Raw genomic sequence first — 20,112 nt, 5'->3', positions numbered from 1 at the left:
TTTGAAGTGCTTCACTGTAGCTACTACTTCCACATGCACCCAGCTCACATAACTCTCTTGCTCATTTCAGTCCTCCTTTGGGCATACTGAAAGGATAAAGTATTCTCTAGAATTATTACATTTGCATTCAACTGGAGAATATTCAAGATAGACCCTTCTTCTTGCTACTATACTTAAAATTTTAAATAATGAAACAAAACCTGATACATTGAAGTTGTTTATTTTAAATGGTATTCTGAAACTCGTGGTTACATACAAATTTTCAAACTATGAAGCTTAAGATGGCATGGTGACCGTCTTTACAAAATAAGGCTGCTCGGGCAATCTTATCAGAGCTGCTTCCACTGAAGTTTGATTATTCAAAGTACAGGATGGCTTCAAGAAGATTTTAATCCACGACGGCACCAACACCAAAGGAGGTGGGCCTTCCTACATAAAAAGCCCTTCAAGCACACCCTCAGTTACCAGGGGACATTTGTTAGACTTGAGATCACCAGTGGGGACAGATCTGAGCGAAACCAACGGTCCTTGTGGAAAGGCCTTTATACTGCACTCAAAATCTGGAGACAGATACCCGCTGCAGGGGCTTTTCCATGCCAGTCATACTCGCTGAGCTTTATTCCTCACTCAACTGGGCTAGTCAGCAGAAAAAAAAAACATAAAAGAGAAAAAAAAAAAAAAAAACAACCAGCTTATGGAGCTAAGATAATTTGGCAATGATCTTTAGAGACAGATATTTTTTTTTAAAGGAATAATTAATAGGCATGAACAGGGTATCTGTTAATACTGAAACTTCAGTTTAGATACTAGACGTAGGGATGGGATGAAATGTGTCATCCCTCAGCCAACAGACAGAAACTTTTCATTTCTCTGAATTGACATGGAAGGCAGATGAAACACTGTCTCCTCTCAGGTTCCCCCAGCACTAAAGGTAGAGATATGCTTCATGAGTTTGTTTTATACACAGACAATTAAAAATACATTTTAGTAGTGTTTCCCATAAAAATCTTACCAGTAGCGCAGTACTGAAATCAGTGCAACAAAATTAAAATGACAGGAAGGAATATTTACAACTATATTGTATTGTACCGAAATTGCAAAATTGGGCATTTCTAAAGTGCAAAGTTAGCTATATCCTACACAGATACAGGGATCTGTTTTCTTGCTTACAGTATGAACTGCTAACATCGTCACAGATGCACCAGATATCCATGCTGAACACTTAAGTGACCAAATGTCCTCCCTTAGGCTGACGGGCAGAACTCCTCTACCCAATCCAGCGGGAGGCAGACACCAGCACCCAAGGGTCAAACTTAGTCCCTCGGTTCTAGGAGTGTCACACGCAGGATGGAGAGTAACTACTGCAAACCCGGGAGCTTGAAACAAGGAGGAAGTGTATTTAAATACATGGAGAAAGGTATTTAAATAGAAATCTTACAAAGAGCTTAATGGTTTGTTTCATAGTAGATTAAACACAATCACTGCAATTTTAAAAGCACAAAGTAGAGGGCCCAGCACTCCATGTTTTATTCAGCTGCAGTTTTGTCCTAGTTCGGACTGGGCACAAATTTTTAAAGACTATTTACACCAACAAGATTTGCAGGTTTAGCCATGAGAGCCTCTCAAACCAGAGCGAGATCACAAAAACAGGCTCTTGCAGCATTAGAGTATTAAAAAGTCACCATTCAAAATACCTCATTCTTAAAAATTACTAAAGGGAATCATAACAGATAGAATGTGGCTGCTAAGTATCCAGATTAACTCAAAGTCCCCGTCAATTAACCCATATTCTTAAACATATTGGACAGTTAGTCTACATACTATTTACAGTAATTCTTGCTACTAGCCAACAAAACCCGAAAAACCCTGTTTGTTGACTCACAGCTCTCTACGCTCTGCAAACTAAACAGTCTCTAATTTCTTGGGTTTGGGCAAAACTATCCGAAGTTTGCCATAGGATTTTAGCTACAAGTAAACAAAGTTTATCTTGAAAAGCAATACATGTTAAGTGAATTAGTTTGTTCTATTACTCTAATTTTAAACTACTACATCATATTTACTGAACCAGCTATGGCATAAGAGGTTACACAGCTAGGCTTAAGTAACGCCATAATCTGACACAATCCTCTTGGTTATACCTCAAACTATTTACAGTCAACTTGATTCAAACAAACTACTTGGTTCAAGAAAGCGTCCAAAGAATTAAGAATTGCTAGACCATAAAATAATCTTTCCTAAGAAGTTGTTTGGGAATGATTTAGTCATGATCTGTTTGTTTTATTTTAAGATATTCATATATTGAAGTATACCACAGACCAAAGCCTCACTGGAAATGAGTCCCAGGACCCACACCGGCATTAGCAAATGAGGCTGAGTCTGTGCCACAGTGGGAGGGAAAACGAGGGGAGGAGGGAAAGGGGAATCTAGTCTGCACAGAAAAAAAATCAATTAGGTTGAGATGTGTATGGATTAACACAGACAGGCATCTGAAAAACAATGGGTAACTAAAAAAATCATGATTATGAAACTGAGTTAACTGCATCTTGGTCCTTAAAGGGGGCAGGCTAAGCAAATGTAGATGACTACAGCTGCAGTAAGTTTTTAGAATGAAAATCTGTATAAGCAAAGCCGCTCCACGCTCCATTCTGGCAAAACTTAAGGTGGTCCTTTAACAATGCAAAAAGTCTAAAAATTCAGCTGAGCAAGTTATGGACAGATCTGAGTAACTCTTCATAAAACATACCCCAGGCCCCTGTGCAGCATCAGAAGAAATGGACCAATTTTGGATAGAAATTCTTCTTGCTCCTCATTATCCTCTACCCACCTAAACCCTTGCAGAACAGAAATGTCTTCAAAAGCAATTCAGCTGATTTTACACTTATTTTTGTGTGCAGAACCTGCTGAGAGAAAAATCCATCAATGAGTTCTGCATTTGATTCATGCCCAACAGCCAGCACTAAGAGCCTCTTTGCTTTTTGCAGCAAGGAATTCTGTAGTTTGGTCTGGTAACTCAGGAAATCTGGAGTTTCCTATTAATTCCTATTAGCTCCTTCAAGGAGCCACGGACCTGCCCTCTAAGCCAAGTTACTTAAGTCCCATGAAAGATTTCAAACAGAAGCACCGAATCATACCGGAGCGGAAGATGAACCGATCCAAACAGTACAAAGTGAGGAGAGTGCTTACAGTACACGTCGTAATAACTGCATACGCCATCGTGTTTTGTTGAATCGGGAACGTTTTCAGGCCGTTCAGTTTCCTTCTCAGGTAACGTGATGTGCAGCAACTGGTACTCAGAGACTGCAAGGCCCTCACTTCAACGCATGCATCATATTTTTTTGCATTTGCAAAAAATCAGAAAGCTGTTTTTGTTGACACAGGTGTTTTGCTGTGCTCAGCACTAAAGATGTTACCACACTTTCAACAGTAGGAAAATGGAAGAAGCAAGTTCTACAAAATACTTTCTTTCTCAGTCTTGACTGGGCTTGGCTTTTGGCAAGTTCTCTTCATGAGGAGTTGATGTCAGTGCAATACTGCAAAAGCTGAGAAATAGCACTGTTTACATATGGAATAAAAGAAGTGTAGCACTTGGGTTTCCAGTTGTGCCACCAGCTCTTCAGCTCCTCTTTCCTCCCTGTTCTCCTAACAGCATCTTAGAGACACTACCAGATAGAAACACCACATCTTCAGTACAATTCTACTGTACAATTACAACTCCATGACAGCTTTAGGAATTCAAGTGGAGCTTTTCTAGTGCCAGGAGATTTTAACTATTTGCAGCTTTCAAACTTACCAAATCTATCAAGATTCAAATACTTTGAATGAACAACCCCATTATGTATTACTTTTGAACACTTTCATACTATTTGCTGCATCACCTTCACATGCACTTTGATACTAAAGGATTTTAATTTAAGGACCAACAAGCTAAAGTACCTTCCTACAAATTCTGATACAAGAAACCTGATCTATAGAGGAAAGGACAGAGACTAATCATTTCAGAAGAATATAAATTGTGCTCCAGCTACGCAGAACTTAAGGTTTTCCAAGTTCTGTGAAAGTCCTGTGAAATACCACGGGGGTGTTACAAACCAAACCCAGATTTTCTTCCCTAACTACAGTTAAGTGAATTGGAATGTAACAGGGTGTTAACCCTGAATGACAAAACCTGAATAAATATAACCATTTATGCAAACTTTTGTTTGCTGAATTTGACATTATATAGCATATAATTTAATGGAAAAACCCTCAAGTGTTATAATCATGATACTTCCTTTGCTATTTGTGGGTAGAAACTAAACCCACAAAAAGAAACTCTCCAGAGGCACAATAGGAACATTTAAGCCCACTCATTCTATGATATCCCACTAAAACCAAAAATTAGTCAGATATAAATAAACTCCTAGAAATCCACCACATTCTCAAGCAAGACAGACACATAATAACAAAAGTGAATTAAATTAGTCTTCTAAATTAAAAAAGAAGTATCAGAAAAAGGGAGATCAGAACTAAAGCCCCAGAGTCCAATTAATACAGTTTTGAAGTGAACTCAAAAGCACTTATGGCACTTAAGAAATCTGGCATCCAGTGTCTTTTTGAGGCTTTATATCAGGTTCCTTCAGAGGTTTTACTTCTTCATCTGGTTTTGGTTTAGCCTGCAAACAAGAAAAAAACCGAACTAAATACCACAAGTAGAAACCACTCTGTCTGCACAGTATTTATGCAAGGCTAACTTTACATATTCTAATCTAATAGTCCCCTCTCTTTTCAAGGCTGAAGGCTTTGAGCAAGCCTCAAGCAAGGGGGAAAAGCCAAACATTCCCTATTTCAGCATCCTTAAATGAATCCTTTTCTAAAAAGAATCTGTAGCATTCATTTCTGTAACATTTCAGCATCTTATATACAGTAAAGAATTTCCTCCTGTTCAGGACTTAGTTAAAAATGACTCCTAATTTCCAAATGCCGACAGAGGGGCAGAGAGGTGAACTGCCTTGCCCCCTGGTACAGCGGAAACGTAAGCTCGGGTGGTAGCCTTGTGTCTACACCCTGCACTGAGTTGGGGAACTTCACAGAAGAGACAAAAAGTAAGCCTGTGTTATACACAGAATAAAGTTAACGGGAAAGAACAGTACGTAAGATTATCTTACAGTGTCATCTTTTGGTCTCTTGGTGAGATCAAATGCCGCAAGTGTTTCAGGAGTCCAATGTGCGTTCAAGGCAGGAAATTCAAAAGGAACAGGCTCTACTAAGCCATAGTTTGCTTTCAGTTCCAGCTGGGGAGCCTCTGCTGGCACCTTCTGAAAATAGCTGTAAGAGAATACAGCGATAGTGCACTGTGTTTTAAATCTATCTCTGCAAGTCTTGTTTGCAATTCTAAAGAAAAACAATCTGGGTTTTTGCAGTGGCAATCATTGCTGCTCACTTCCATTTCATTAAGGCACCATCCAACATGCATTCTGTTAGCAAAATAGTAACTCTGTTACAGAGCAAGATTACCAAGAAGGAATTGCTTTCATTCTTGTGATTGTCCATCCCCTAATAGCTAGGTGGGTTTTTTCTAACTTGAGAAACATTATTGCCAGCGCTTCAGTCAGAAGAGCACCTTTTGTCCAAAAGGCCTTCAAAATCCCAACGAGGATTTAAAACACTGAAAACTGACAAATCCTGACATGCACTGCCTTCCTTTCTGTGCTGCAGCAGAGCTTTGTGGTGGGCACATCTCCCAGAACAGTCACTGGTTATCTGGTTTCTCTTTCAAAGTTTGTTTCTAGAGGGACATGGATCTGTTGCAATCTCCTGTATGCTGCTGTCATAAGCGATGGCAATGGTTATTAGAACCAAAGCAGAGAACTTCTCCTATTTGCAGTTCAGCTTGATGTACTTGACAATCCTGATTGTTTAGACAATGCCCCTATTATGCAGGTCTTTAAATATCATAAAAAGGGAAATAACAAACCTATTACGGAATACTAAATCATAAGAGAAGGGGAGGGGAAAAAGAAATGAGCAAAAGAATTCTAAAGCCAAACTAATCTTGCTATTTTAAACTGCTTCCAAACTCTTTTTGGAAAGGGCATTAACTAACAGAAAGCCCTATTCACAATATTAACGATACTTAGGGCTGGTAAAGCTCCTGGCACCCTAAACATATTCTTCACTGAAGGCATGACTGTCTCTTGACTTCCCTGCTAGCTCCCCAAGACAGAATCAGTACGAGTCTTCTCCACTTCCCCTCTGTCTTCTTCTGTCTCCTAGATGCCAGCAGCTGGGAAGAGGACATCAGAGCAACGCAGCAACCTCTACAGGACTTTTTCTTGTGCAGAAGGAAAAGAAACACAGTGGCTGAGGAATGAAGGAAGAAAACTGCTTCACCTCTCTGGGACGTCTGAACTGGCACAGAACACAGAGAGGGTGATAGCACAGACCCATAGCAAATCTGCTCAGAGAAAATTACAGAATTGCAAATGTATCTTTAAGTTATGTGCCATGTCCTAAAGGAACTTAAGAACTGGAGAGTAAAATTTACCATCCCATCTTGAAGGCAAATGAGGTACTAACAGTTCATATAGAGTAATGTACCAGCCACGAATTACTTACATGAATCCATTCTCTCTTTGGCATTTTTCTAGTGTGTTCTTAATCAAACTTCCTAATTTCCTAAAGAAGAGATGTCCAGAAGGTTTGGCAGTGGTCCCGGGCCCTTTGGTTTCTCCATATTCTTTGCACAATGCTTCAGCTTTGGCAAAAACTTTGCAAGAAAGAAATGTAATAAAAATCATTTATGTGACTCTATTAAATCACAGTTCTGATCTACAGTGCTTCAGTGTTAGGAGATACCAGAATCCATTCAGGCTTCTTGCTTCTTAGAAACAAAAATAAACTAGCTCAACAGCAGCACTTCCAGCCAAGATTTACTACATCCAAAAAGTGACTAGGAACATTAAAAAAAAAAAAAAAAAAAAAGAGACAGCTTTTTGGGCGGGAAGATGCAGGAAAGCATTCTTAAGTGTGGGGCAAAAAGCAACAATAAGGCCAAGAACTATGCCACGTGGGAGGGAAAAAGAGAGGGCATGAAGGTGTCCGTGCACAGTTGATGCTCAAAAATAAACACCACTCAATATGGAGTGGGAAAAGAAGCATTCTTCTCTGAACAGCAGGCACAGTAAAAAACACAGTGTGTTTCACTGCAAGTAATCCAATTCAGTTTGTTCTTCATAAATTCTTTTTATTTATTTTTAAAATTAATATTAAAAGTTTCCAATTTGATGATTTGAGCTTTTTTTATATATTGTGGTAAAGTTATGCAGTGCAGGCATTGGGATAGCAATAGCTTTGAAGAGAGAAGGATGGGCAGATGACCCCGAACTACTGCAAACTTCTCTTAATCTACCTTTCAATGAATAGAAAGGAAATAAGTTACTGAAATCTGTTTAAAAACAAACAAACAAACAAACAAACAATCATGGTCTAGATTTACTATTTAATGTAAGACAGAGCATCCTCCAAAGCAGAAAAGGCTGCAGTAACTTAACATACAGACCAGAAAACATGGTGACCAGCCAATTGATTTTTACACTGTGTTGCAGTAAGTTCAAAACCAATCTTTAACAGGCTGAGAAGTGAAGATGAAATTTTATGCAGCACCGTTATGAAAGACAGTCTTTGGTAAGACAAAAAAAAAAAAAAAATACTGTATCTATTCAAAAGCGTGCTAGATTTTCATCAGGTGACAGATGAAATCTTAAGTCTTTGAGGGCCAAATAAACACGATATAGCAAAATAAACCAGTCATGTCATCATCAGACCCTGTCATCCAGTCTGAATCACACTTACATTTTTCCGACTCCTGCAGAGATCTGATTGCTTCCCCACACTTATCGCTCGCCAGTAGAGTCTGACCATGGTAACAGTATGCCTAATGGGAGAGGAGAAAATCATTACCAACAACACTGGGCACTTCCTGCACCAATTCACTTCTGCTCTTCCTTACATGGCAGCTGCATCTCTTCCAGGCTGCCGCTCCCCGCAGACAGCTGAGGATTTGGGAACGCAAGGCAAAGCAGCATTTGCTGAACAGTGCAGTTCAACATAAACACCCTCAGGCAGGTATGAGGTGAGCTGTCCCAGGTGTAGCCAAGATTAGCTTGGAGCTTCATGGAGGCTGTTTTACCAAAAGCACTGGTATACAGTCTAGTTCAAACCTCTCTTTCTTACTGAAAGAGGATGTACTCCAGTGAAGTTTACAAAACAAAGACTCTAAAAACTAAAACTACCTGAATACTCAAAAGCCAAATCTGCAACAAACATCACTGATTCCAGAAGAGATGAGGTGTTCTGCTGCTTGAGGTATCTTGCCATAGTCCAAATAACTTTTCCACCCCACAAAGTCCCATTCCTTCACAGGAATTCCTTATGCTTGAAGATAGTACTATATTCCAGTGAGAACTGAATTGCCTCTTTCCTGTTATCAGGAGTTGTTGAGTTTAAATACTAAATGGAATGGAACAATCCCACAAACTAATGTCTACCTTGCATACCTTCCTTTAACATCTGTTCTCACAGTATAGCCAGTGTTACCTAAATCTACCATTGCCCCTATTACACAATTTTTTTTTTTCAAAAAGGTACTCCATCTCTGACCCTCTCTAACCTCGCACATTGCTCATAAGGCAAGCAGCTTTTAGCTACAGGTTTAACATAAGAGAAAGACAATTGTGTTAACTGCTTAGCTTGGGCCTTTTTTTACAGCATGAAAGAGCCAGATGACAGGCTGTGGCAGATACCAGAAATAAAGAGCAAATTGAGCAGCTGATGATCCCAAGAGTGCCACTGCTCTTGCTAAGAGGCAAGTCATGCAAGAAGGAACAGCACGTGGAACGGTACCTAACATTGCTTGATGCAGTTTAATTCAGGGCCTCCAGAAAGATTATCAGCTCTGAATTATGCCTAGAATCAGACTGTGATGCAGAGAATGGAAGACAAGTACTATGCTCAACCTGAATTCCTTCACTTAACAATACGTGATTACAATAAATTCCACGCTGCAGTAACTTCACTGGGCTCAAGCAAACCACTTCAAATGTCACTGACACTGCGCAACCACTTCAGAGCATGGAAAGCATGTCAAGGCAACACTTAGCCCACGTTCCCTACCCAGACCTTAGAGAGCACTAAAAACTGTGACTGCTGCCAACCAAAGTACTTACGTAGGCCATATAGAAACAGGTCTTCAAGTTTAAGTACTTCCTCCATTTACCTGCATAGGTTGGATCCAAACTGGATAATGTTTGATCTATGGAGACATATGTAAAGTTACTCTTTAAGACATTTCATAAAAAAAATAATCCCACACACCCCCAAAGAGCAGAGTTCTTAAACTTAGCAATAGATCTTAATGCTAAAGTAGCCAGAAACAAGAGACATAAATTACTCCTGCAAAGACACAGAGAAACTGAGAAAAAACAAAAATATGCTGTTTACTGAGCTATGATGCAATTGTCCTGAGAATCTCTGAAACTGCTGCCCACTAAGTTTAGAAGGCTAATTCTTCTAAGTATTTTTAGGCAGCATTTCAAAGCCTGTTCCTAGTTTAATTTTAAGTAGTGACCTATAAAAGCCTACCTATGTTACAATATTTAATCTCTTACCTGAGGGCTGGAGCCCCTCTGCTGTGAGGACAGGCTGAGAGAGTTGGGGTTGTTCAGCCTGGAGAAGAGAAGGCTCCAGGAAGACCTTAGAGCCCCTTCCAATACCTAAAGGGGCTACAGGAGAAATGGGGGGGGACTCTCAATCAGGGAGTGGAGTGAAAGGACAAGAGGGAACCATTTTAAACTGAAAGAGGGGAGATTTAGATGACATCTCAGGAAGAAATTCTTTACTGTGAGGGTGGTGAGACACTGGAACAAGTTGCCCAGAGAAGCTGTGGATGCCCCATCCCTGGAGGTGTTCAAGACCAGGCTGGATGGAGCTTTGAGCAACCTGGTCTAGTGGGAGGTGTCCCTGCTCATGGCAGGGAATGGGAACTGTGTGATCTTTAAGGTCCCTTCCAACCCAAACCATTATGTGATTCTATGATACTGATTCCCATATTTTGCACTTTTCCCACTTTCCTCGGTAAGCTACAGATCAGCTTACTCATCTGGAAGGATGTACAGAATTAACCTGCTACACACTTTATGGGTTGCATCGTAACCTGCTGCCCAAAGGCAGGTGAAACACACTCCGTTTACATCAAGCCATTTGTTTGCTGCTATTGCATATTCTCAAGACATTACTCTGCCTTCTGTCTTCACTCACATTTCCTACCATTAACTACAGAAAAAGATTCCCACTAAAACAAAAAGCCTTAGCAAAATACATCTGTTATGCTGATAACTGAAGCCTTAAATGTGCTAAATATACAAAGTATATCCACTGAGAAACAGCATTAATATCGCAATTGATGGGTGGGTGAAGTACGTCTGCTGGCAAGAATGCATAAGCCAGGTCACTAAGGATACAAAACAAGACACTTACCAGCTTTTTGGTAGAAGTTAGCTGTTTCATAAGCAAGAGCAGCTATTAGGCCTGGATTGTGTTTCAGCTCAATAGCCCGAGCAATTGTCACTGAAAAAAAATTCCACACCACAGTATTAAAGTTTAATTGAAAATGTCACATCAAACCAGCAGAGGCATTTAGCATTTTAAAAGCCCTACATGAGCAGAAAACAAGTATTGTGCAGTCAAGCAAACTGCAGAATAAAGACAGATTGTTTCTTGGACAGAATTATTCCAAATTAATAGAAAAGCTGAAGGAAGGTTAGTTGGAAGACTAGCTAGTAAACAGAAGCTGCAAATATTTTAAAGTAAAGGAACTGAGAATTTATGTTAGGCAAGCATGGTGGTGAAGAGAACTACATGAAAGGAAAAAAGAAGAGCGGGGAAAATGTCACACACAAGTTCTTCCAAAGTGGTTACATTTATAATATCAGACTGATTTTTGGCATTTTCCTCCTATAATTGTAGCTTAAGTTTCTTTAACAGCAACCCACCCCCCCTAAGCCACAGTACTTCAGAAGAAAACAAATGGCATTGGTGCCACGCAGACTTCACGAGACATAAGTAACCCACAGAGACTGTCATTTCCCACCCCCAACAAACACAGGTTTGAAGGTACCTTCTTGAGCTTCAGCTTGGCACTGTATGATGTACAAATCTATAAGTCGAGCTTCTAAATCTCTTCCCTTTTCTACAGGTGTAATCAATTTTGGAATGTGACTTTCCTAAGTACAAAGCAAGTCTCAAAGTTAGTTTAGGCTCAATACCACTGCTGCCAACACAAAGCAAGTCCCTTATTCCTAAATGCATGGGACACTGGGTGAAGGTCCCACTAGGGCTGCCTGCACTGCTGCATCTGCTACTGGGGAGACAAACTAATTACTTTTTCACTGCCATTAGGGAAGAGTAGCAGGGATTAAGTTGTAGCACAGCATACTAACACCCTTCTTTCTGTATCATTCACATAGTCTGAGGGATTTGTTTACTCTGTAACCTCAACAGAAAAGCAAAGGCTTTTCTAAGACAAAAAGTCAAGTAGTTGGAGAAAACTTAAAGAACAGACAGCAAAGGCTGTTTTTTCTACCTTCAAGTGTTTAAAAATCCCAGCTGCTATCTTCAGGCTTCTGTGAACGTCTTTTGCTTCATCTTCTGTTATGCTAAGGATATAGAACGAATCAATGACATTTTAGTTAGAAAGGACCTCTAGGTGTCATTTAGTCCCACCTCCTGCCTTGGAGCAGGACTACCAACAACAATAGATCAGGTCAGCTATGGCTTTGTTTAGATAAATCTTTATTCCTTCAAGAACGGAGAGTCCACTATCTGCCCAAGTAACCTGTCCCATTGCTGTGCTACCCTCGTGGTAAACAAGTTTCTTACAGTGTCCAATCATTAAATAATTAAATAGAACTCACTTGAAGAAAAGAAACGTAAGACATTGTAATGACTTTCAGGCAAAAGGTAACTTCAGTGTTAAAAGCCAAAGCTTTAGAAATCTGTAGGGCTACAAGTCAGCAGAGCTGTGATTTTGAGAATCTCAGTTTTGTACCTGGCCATTCAGAGCAGGACTGATGAAGGGTTTATTCACAACCGACACTTTCTCTATACCACAGTCCCACGGAACTAGTACACTTTGCTCATGGAGGTAAGAAGGGATTGAAGTACACTTGGACATCACCACACATGAACGAAGGCCAACTGCCTCCCTGAACTCCCACTGGCTCAGCTGGACAGGCACTACAGCAGGCAACACTCAGAACCTGCTACACTTTTTGGTGGAATATTGCTGCAATGGAATTACTAAGAAAAGAAAAACACTTACTCCTCTTTTCCAGCGAGTCTTGATGCATATTTTGTGTACCACAGAGCTACATTAAATCCCATGGAAACCAGTTCAAACACTGCATCCTGCTGGGCACTAAAGAAAGACAGACAAACCCCCCCCCCAAACAATTTAATGCTTTCCATTTTGTTCTGACAAGCACTCTCTCTGCTGATAGTTCACATAGCATAAGTTGACATTTATCTCTATAAAATATTTTTCATTTAAGAAGTCAACAATTTCCAATTCAGAACCTCCTACTTGCTGAACTGCCTAAAAGAGACTTCAATTTTTACTTATTTCCTTTAAGAGCTCATAATTATAATTTCCCACATTCAGATGCCTACCCTTCCCACTTGGGAACTTTTATTTTAAAACAGTAACTTGAGATTTGTTTAGCTTTGGGTGTGGCTGACATTTTTCCTTTTTTTTTTTTTTTTTTTTTAAATTGCACATTTTGTGGAAAGCCTTGCTCTGGAATGTCTACTTTAAAGTTGTAGCTGCTAAGTTAATAAGTCAGAGTCTATTACATCTCTCTCAAATGAATGTTATTGCAAGTATTTATGTAACTGCACTCAAACAGCATGTGCAAATAGCAGGAAATTTCAGAAGCTAAAAACATGGTCTTTGAAAAGAGCAAACTTGCAATCATAAGTTCAGTATCGCTTAGGAACGAGTAAACTTTAAAAAGAAAGGTGGAGGAGTGGGAAAGATGGAGGAGTGGGAAGGATAATGCTGGCACAAGTACAAGTGTGTATGACCATGAGAAAATTAGAAGAGAGCCCTAATCAACAGATTGTCTTCCAAAGGGAATAAAAGCTTTGAGGAAGCCAAGCACTTCTAGATAAAGTCTAACAAATCTGTAAGCGTGGTTATACAACACAATTACCTACAATAGTGAGAGACAACTGAGTAATCCAGAAGGTCACAGATCTATATTCCTTCTTAAAACAGCAGCTTTGTTTGTTTGTACCAGGAGTACATGTACTAGGAGCTTCAGAGGACAAGAACAAAATCAGATCTTCACCAACATCTGTACTTCAAAAAACTCAGAAGATACTGGACAGGCAATAGTGCCAAATGAAAAAGTTTTGAACTGTACTAATCCATGTTACCATATTTAATTCACCAATACCCTCAAGGTTCTTCTTTGTACTGCTCTACCCAATTGTAGATAAAGTCTGTAGATCGACTAAAGCACAATAGATCCTTCTACCATTATCATGAATTGTCACGCCTTTACATAAAGGCAATACATGCCTCAGAACACCTAATACAATACAGCAATTACCAAAAACACAGAGCGACAAGGTTTTGGAAACTACTTTGCATTCAAAATTTTGCTACACTTCTAAGTTTTCCTTCACACCTGTGTTGGCACACGTGCACATACATAACAGACCAGAAGAAAACAGCTGCATACCCTGTAATCATAAAAGCATATGTACCTTGGAACTTGTCCTTGTAATGTGTCTGTCCACTTAAAATTCTGAATATATCTCAACTTGCATTCTTGGGAAGAGTCATCCAGTGAAAGGATAAAACCTATAGAATAAAAAAAACACACCGATAGGCAATCTCAAAGGAACAAACAGAAACAAGTAATGAAGGAATGGGAATCAAGGAGAATACAGATACAGATAACAGAACGTTTCTTCTTGTACCACTCAAAAACCTGTGTTGCTTCCTGAGGCTTTTATTCCTCAATATCTTGAGAACAAGATGTGCAAAAAACCAAACTGGCTCCTACAAGAAACTCCTTGCCCAGCAGGTTACCAACTCAGCCCTGTAAGTCTTGACTGCTGAAGGAAAACCCTGCAGAGGTCTGCGTCTCCCATAGGGTGATTAATGGGAGCTGGACTGACCCAGGAATAGGATGGCTGAGGCTGCTCAAGGTGAGTGAGTGACTGTCTCTGCCACCAGGGATTAGGAAATTCCAGGAACAGCTGCCTGGTCAACAGGAAGAGGAAAAAAGGCTTGTAAGGACAGACTCACCTAGTCCTCATCTCTTTTGCCTCCAGGGCTATAGGAAATTGGTTCTTTATGTCCCACAGCCCAGAAAGCAGCAATGAAGCTCATGATGGGATGTTCAAATCCTGGCATATGCAGCCCCAAGGAATTTTTAGGGGAGGAGTAATACAGACCATGGTCTGATCAAGTCTTACAGACTTCAAGATGTCAAGATTTGCAACAGCAGCTATTGCGGCTACAGCTCTAGGTGCTGTCACATGTTTATAAAGAAAGAAAATGCTTGTTCCTTTCACTTGCAGAAGATTTTAGAGACTGAGCATGATGTTTTCCTGAAGAAACTCTCCAAATCTTGTCTGCAGCAACAGGGACTGTTATCTTACCTAGAATGCTGCTTTAGCATTCCAGGCACTGAGGGAACTAAATCAACTTGAGCTGCTTCACTTCCGACAGACTGAAAGATCAGAGTTTCCATGAATCAGATGATTCCTGAAAACTCAGTCCTAAGAAACTTGTCTGAGCACCTGACTGCTAAGAGAGAGTTATCAAAATATTGGCAGGAGGAAGGTTTCAAGTGAAGGCCTCATCATAGGTGACCATCTACTGAAAATGTAGATACTATTCTAATGAGCACCTATATATACACCTAAGATAAGGAGCCGAAGTGTAAACTTGCCACAAGTCTATTATCTAGCATTAGACAAACCAGAAGTTTACACCAAAGAACAATTTCTATCAACTAATTAATAGACTCAATTTATACTTAAGGAGCAATTCACCACAATCGAAGCAACAAATCAACATTTTCTCCTTGAGCAGGAAGCAGAATGAGGTAAAAAGCAAGAGGCCAGGACTGCCAACACCTAGTACTGGCAGGGTCACAAAGAACACTGGAACCTATAGAAAGGGCCTGGCGAGTACCCATGACTGGTATCAAGCACAGAACCCATGAAGATGGCCATTAATATAAGGGACAACAAAAAAAGTTTCTGTAAATACGTCAACAAAAAGAGAGTCAGGGAGAATCTCCATCCCCTACTGCATGCGGGGGGAAACAGTGCAACTAAGGACGAGGAGAAGACTGAGATACTTAATGCCTTCTTTGCCTCCATCTTCAATAGTCAGACCAACTACCCCCAGGGTGTTCAGCCTCCTGGGCTGGAAGATAAGGATGGAGAGCAGAACAACCCCCCCTGTAATCCAGGAGGGAGTAGTTAATGATTTGCTTATGCACCTGGACACGCATAAGTCTATGGGGCTGGATGGGATTCACCCAAGGGTACTCAGAGAGCTGGCGGGAGAGCTCACCAAGCCTCTCTCCATTATCTATCAACAATCCTGGTCAACAGGAGAGGTACCAGATGACTGGAGGGTGGCCAATGTGACGCCCATCTACAAGAAGGGACGGAAGGAGGATCTGGGAAACTATAGGCCTGTTAGCCTGACCTTGGTACCGGGAAAGATCATGGAAAGGATCATCTTGAGTGAGCTCTCACGGCAAGTGCAGGGCAGCCGAGGGATCAGGGCCAGCCAGCATGGGTTTATGAAAGGGAGGTCCTGCTTAACCAACTTGATCTCTTTCTATGACCATGTGACACTGACTGTGTGTTCAGTTCTGGGCCCCTCACTACAGGAAGGACATTGAGCTGCTGAAGCGTGTCCAGAGGAGAGCCACCAAGCTGGTGAGGGTTCTAGAGAACAAGTCATATGAGGAGAGGCTGAGGGAACTGGACATGCTTAGTTTGGAGAACAGGAGGCTGAGGGGGGACCTCATTGCCCTCTACAACTACCTAAAAGGAGGCTGTAGAGAGGTGGGTGTAGGCCTCTTCTCCCAAGTGAATAATGACAGGACCAGAGGAAATGGTCTAAAGTTGCGGCAGCGGAGGATTAGATTAGATATTAGGAAGAATTACTTTACTGAGAGAGTGGTGAGGCACTGGAACAGCCTGCCCAGGGAGGTGGTGGAGTCGCCATCCCTGGAGGTATTTAAGGAACGTGTAGACATGGCACCTCAGGGCATGCTCTAATGCCTGAGATTGTTGGGTTGTGTCTGTTTGTTTGGGTGGTGGTGGGTTTTTTTGTTGTTGTTGTTGGGGTTTTTTTTGTTTTGTTTTGGTTTGGTTTTTTTTGTGGTTGGACTCGATGATCTCAAAGGTCCTTTCCAACCAAGAAGATTCTGTGATTTTGTGAAGATACTCTCCTTCCCGAGAAGTGCAAAGCTTCTTTACAGAAGACTGGCACAATACGCATTCTGAGAAGCGTCGTTAAAACTCAAATTATATACCTCTTGATGTATTAGCAGTATTGCTAACAAATGTTCCTACCTTGCAAGAGTGAGAAGTACAAGTCAGTTGCATTCTTCATCATTTCTGGATTACAACTCGAGTCTGTAAACAGCTCCAACAGCCGTGTTCGAGATAACCTCAAATCACTGTATAGAGAGGGGAAAAAAAAAAGAAAAATAAACTTAAGAAATTCTACCCAAAAATGTACTATTAAGAAAGTACCCACCCATGTATGCCACCACCCTTTTGACTAAGCAAATGAAGCTAAGCACTTAGCTATCTGAAGCTAAGGAATGGTACTTATTCCAACAAATACAGAAAAATCTTCCTTTCTCTCTGGATACATATGATTGACTCTTTAGTTTAAAGTATAATCCATTTTGGACAGACAGCAACGGATAATCAGTACTCATTATCAATTTATTGTTCTAACGCAAACTAAAATAACTATGCCTTTATCTCCCAAGAGGCTGGGTGCAGGGGCAGGGATAGGAAGTACTAAGCAGGAACAGTCTTCAATATTAGAATGGGACGAGCATATGAAGAGATAAGTATAGATCTGCAAAATAAGCTCATATCTCTTTTCATTATATTCTTATCTACCATAGAACATTCATGCCTTATTCACTTATGGAAATTACTTCAAATAGTCTCTTGCACAAGAATGCACAGTCATCAGAAAGACAATGAAATGTTTAGCCTTTTGCCTCTGCATTATAATAGGCCGTGCTATACACTCAGAGACTTGAAAACTGGATAATTCACTCTTTGTAACTAAATGTTCAGTGTCATCAGTGTCTTATTGTCTCCCAGCCTACATGTTTCTAGTCATCTTCAGAACAAAAATTGAAGAGTAACCATTACTTTTAAGGATGTCCTCCAAAGTGCGAGAGACAGAGTGAAGTCAATCACAAGTACGCTTACTTGCAAACCTTTGCTGCAGCTGGAGTGGTAGCTACCCCATAATAATTAAATGAAACGGGAGCTGTGGCCTTCAAAGGGTTGCGATGAAACCAGTGGGTCATTTTCTTTCTGTAGTGTTGTTTCCACCAAATCTAAAGTGTGGAAAGAAAAGAACAGCTGAAGGAACAGGTACAACTGAGATGCCATATATACCATGCTCCTCAGCTCACAAAAATATATTCCAAATGCAAACAATTAGGAAAGAAATTAATTTGCAAAGCTGTATATAATTACACAGAAGAAATTAGACTTCTTTTCTTCCATTTGAAACACTAAGCTTCCGTATGCCTTGTCTTCATCACCCGTGTACTTGATTTGAGAATTTCAACCTCCAGAAATACATATGCTTTCTAAGGCAACTATATTAAGTGGGATAAAAAGCTATAACCTACTTTGCTCTGTATTAGTGCATACTTTCCTACTCATCCCCCCCCCCCCAATTTGTTACCGCCTGCATAAGTCTGAATATTTCCCGTGTAATTTACAGGTATATCTCAATTCACTGAGGTCATTATATGGTGTCTGCCCAATCTATAAGTAGCTTTTATTGCGGCACCATCAATATAGATGAAACTGCAATTACATCGTAACCCTTGCTGAAAACATGGCCGTATTTAGACATATGTAACAGACCTGGAAGTTTGGCAGACTACAGGTAAAACAGACCACCATTTTCCTTTTACCTCAATTTCAGCAAACACATATAACATAAGCATCCCAATGACCTTTCAACAGCGGTAGGAGGATGCAACATAATGGGCACACACTGAAACAAAGGGAGGCCTGTATAGGATAAAACGAGAAACCTCTTCACCGTGAGGATGGTGGAACTGAGGAATAAGTTGCCCAAAGAGCTCGTGCTGTCTCCATCCTCAAAGGCTTTTAAGATCTCACTGGATAAAGCCCAGAGCCACATGGTCTGACCTCAGAGCTGACCCTGCTCAAGCAGGACATCAGACTAGAGACCCCCCAAGACCTCCATCACAATCCTTTTTGAATCTCTTAAGATCATCATCATAAAACACTTTGCAGCTTTGCAAATTACCGGGTCCTGCACTTGGGCCACAACAACCCCATGAATCCTCCAGGCTGGGGGAAGAGTGACTGAAAAGCTGCCCGGCAGAAAAGGAACTGTGGGTGTTGGTCAGCATCCTGGCCCGTATCAGGAACAGTGTGGCAAACGGGAAGTGACTGTCCCAAGTAAGAGATGATGGGACAAGAGGAAACAGCCTCAAGTCACATCAGGGGAGGTTTAGATTGGATTATGAGGAAAAATTTCTTCACAGAAAGGGTTATCAAACATTGGAACAGGATGCCCAGGGAAGTGGTTGCGTCGCCATCCCTGGAGGGATTTAAAAGATGGGTAGACGTGGTGCTGAGGGACATGGGTTAGTGTTAACTTGGCAGTGCCAGGTCAACAGTTGGACTTGATCTTAAAGGTCCCTTTCCAGCCATAGTGATTCTATGATTCTATTTGCTGAAAAAAAAAAAAAAAAAGAAAAAGAAAAAAAAAAAAAGGGATACGTGCCAAGCAGAGACCCCTGCCACCGTCCAGGTCTCTCTGACCCTGCAGGCCTATCGTGTCAGCACATATCACGACACCGCCACCCACCTGCACAGCGGAGAGGAGCTGTCACAGGCCTCAGTCGCACCCAAGCCAGGCGACAGGTGCTTAACAAGAGATCTTCCGTGTCCAGACCACCTTTACCCCTGCACCCGACAGAGCTCGCCGGGACCCTGTCCGCCGCCGGCCGCCTCAGGCCCGAGCCCCTGCCTCACCGAAACCCCCCGCGCCACCAGCGGCACACACCGACCGACGCCCGCCCCGGTGTGCGACCCCTTTCCCAGCGGTACCTGCCGTGCCGCCCGCCCGGCTCCCCCAGCCCCGCCGACGCCAGCGAGCGCGGCCCAGACGGCCCTCACAGGCGCAGGGACCCTCCCGGTAACCGCCGCCCGTACGCCGCCACTTCCGGCCTGCCGCCGCAGACAGCGCCAGCGGAGAGACGATGACATCGACCCGCGCGGTACGGCGAGCCGACCGCATCGATCCCGTCCGTCGCCTCCCCTGCCCCCCCACTTCGCCGTTATCCCGCCCTCAGCCCCTCGGCTGCGACCGGGACAGCCGGCGGAGGCACGGCCAGGCCCCGCAGCCCTCCCCCAGTAGAGCCACAAACAGAGGCGGGTGGGGATGGCGGCGGCACCGGCCCTCCGGGACGGGTGACCTACACAGGGGCGCCGCTGCTTACCCGGAGCGGCGGGGGGAGGCCTCCCGCAGCGGCAGGGCCGGGAGCGGAGCGGGAGGGGGGGTGCCGCCGCAGAGACCCAGCTGGGAGGGCGGGCGCTCGCTCAGGAGCCACGTGACCGCCGCCATGACACCTGCCGAGGCGGAAGCGGCAGCTCTCCCCCCGTCGCCGCCTCGGTAGCGATGGCGCGGGCGGGCGCGGCCGGCGCAGCCTACCTCGCTGGGCGGCGCTGGCGGGAGGCGCTGGCCGCGTTTGGTTGTCGCGGCGGCGGCTGGGCTGGGCTGGGCCGGGCCGGCGG

At 42.4% G+C, this 20,112-nt stretch overlaps 1 protein-coding gene across 3 annotated transcripts; it reads right to left on the bottom strand.

The window, feature by feature from the left end:
- Positions 1-205: 205 nt before the first annotated feature.
- Positions 206-19,942, bottom strand: BROX (BRO1 domain and CAAX motif containing). Of its 3 annotated transcripts, none has more exons than XM_074168036.1 (13): positions 19,426-19,527; positions 17,533-17,663; positions 16,648-16,754; positions 13,804-13,900; positions 12,356-12,451; positions 11,618-11,690; positions 11,153-11,258; positions 10,513-10,602; positions 9,204-9,289; positions 7,831-7,912; positions 6,595-6,745; positions 5,145-5,304; positions 206-4,652 (listed from the first exon to the last, which is right to left on the bottom strand). In XM_074168036.1, the coding sequence occupies exons 2-13, from the start codon at positions 17,631-17,633 to the stop codon at positions 4,566-4,568; spliced, it is 1,236 nt and encodes a 411-aa protein (XP_074024137.1). In that variant the 5' UTR covers positions 17,634-17,663; positions 19,426-19,527; the 3' UTR covers positions 206-4,565. The 3 variants fall into 3 exon arrangements, with proteins under 3 accessions (XP_074024137.1, XP_074024136.1, XP_074024138.1); XM_074168035.1 differs by lacking the exon at positions 19,426-19,527 and adding an exon at positions 19,848-19,942 and having other exon boundaries at positions 3,132-4,652; XM_074168037.1 differs by lacking the exons at positions 12,356-12,451; positions 19,426-19,527 and having other exon boundaries at positions 4,566-4,652; positions 17,533-17,633.
- Between the last annotated feature and the right edge of the window lie 170 nt (positions 19,943-20,112).

Source organism: Numenius arquata, chromosome 2 (genome assembly GCF_964106895.1).
Source record: "Numenius arquata chromosome 2, bNumArq3.hap1.1, whole genome shotgun sequence".
Lineage (NCBI taxonomy): Eukaryota > Metazoa > Chordata > Aves > Charadriiformes > Scolopacidae > Numenius > Numenius arquata.
The sequence above is the reverse complement of the archived record's forward strand: the minus strand, read 5'-3'. Positions and strand labels throughout refer to the sequence as shown.

Coding starts and splice junctions, on each gene's coding strand:
- BROX (XM_074168035.1), bottom strand. CDS start 17,633: ATGACCCACTGGTTTCATCGCAACCCTTTGAAGGCCACAGCTCCCGTT. Junction 16,755..17,532: donor GCTGCAGCAAAGGTTTGCAA/GTAAGCGTACTT, acceptor CTCTCTATACAG/TGATTTGAGGTTATCTCGAA. Junction 4,653..5,144: donor AGAGACCAAAAGATGACACT/GTAAGATAATCT, acceptor TCTTGTTTGCAG/GCTAAACCAAAACCAGATGA.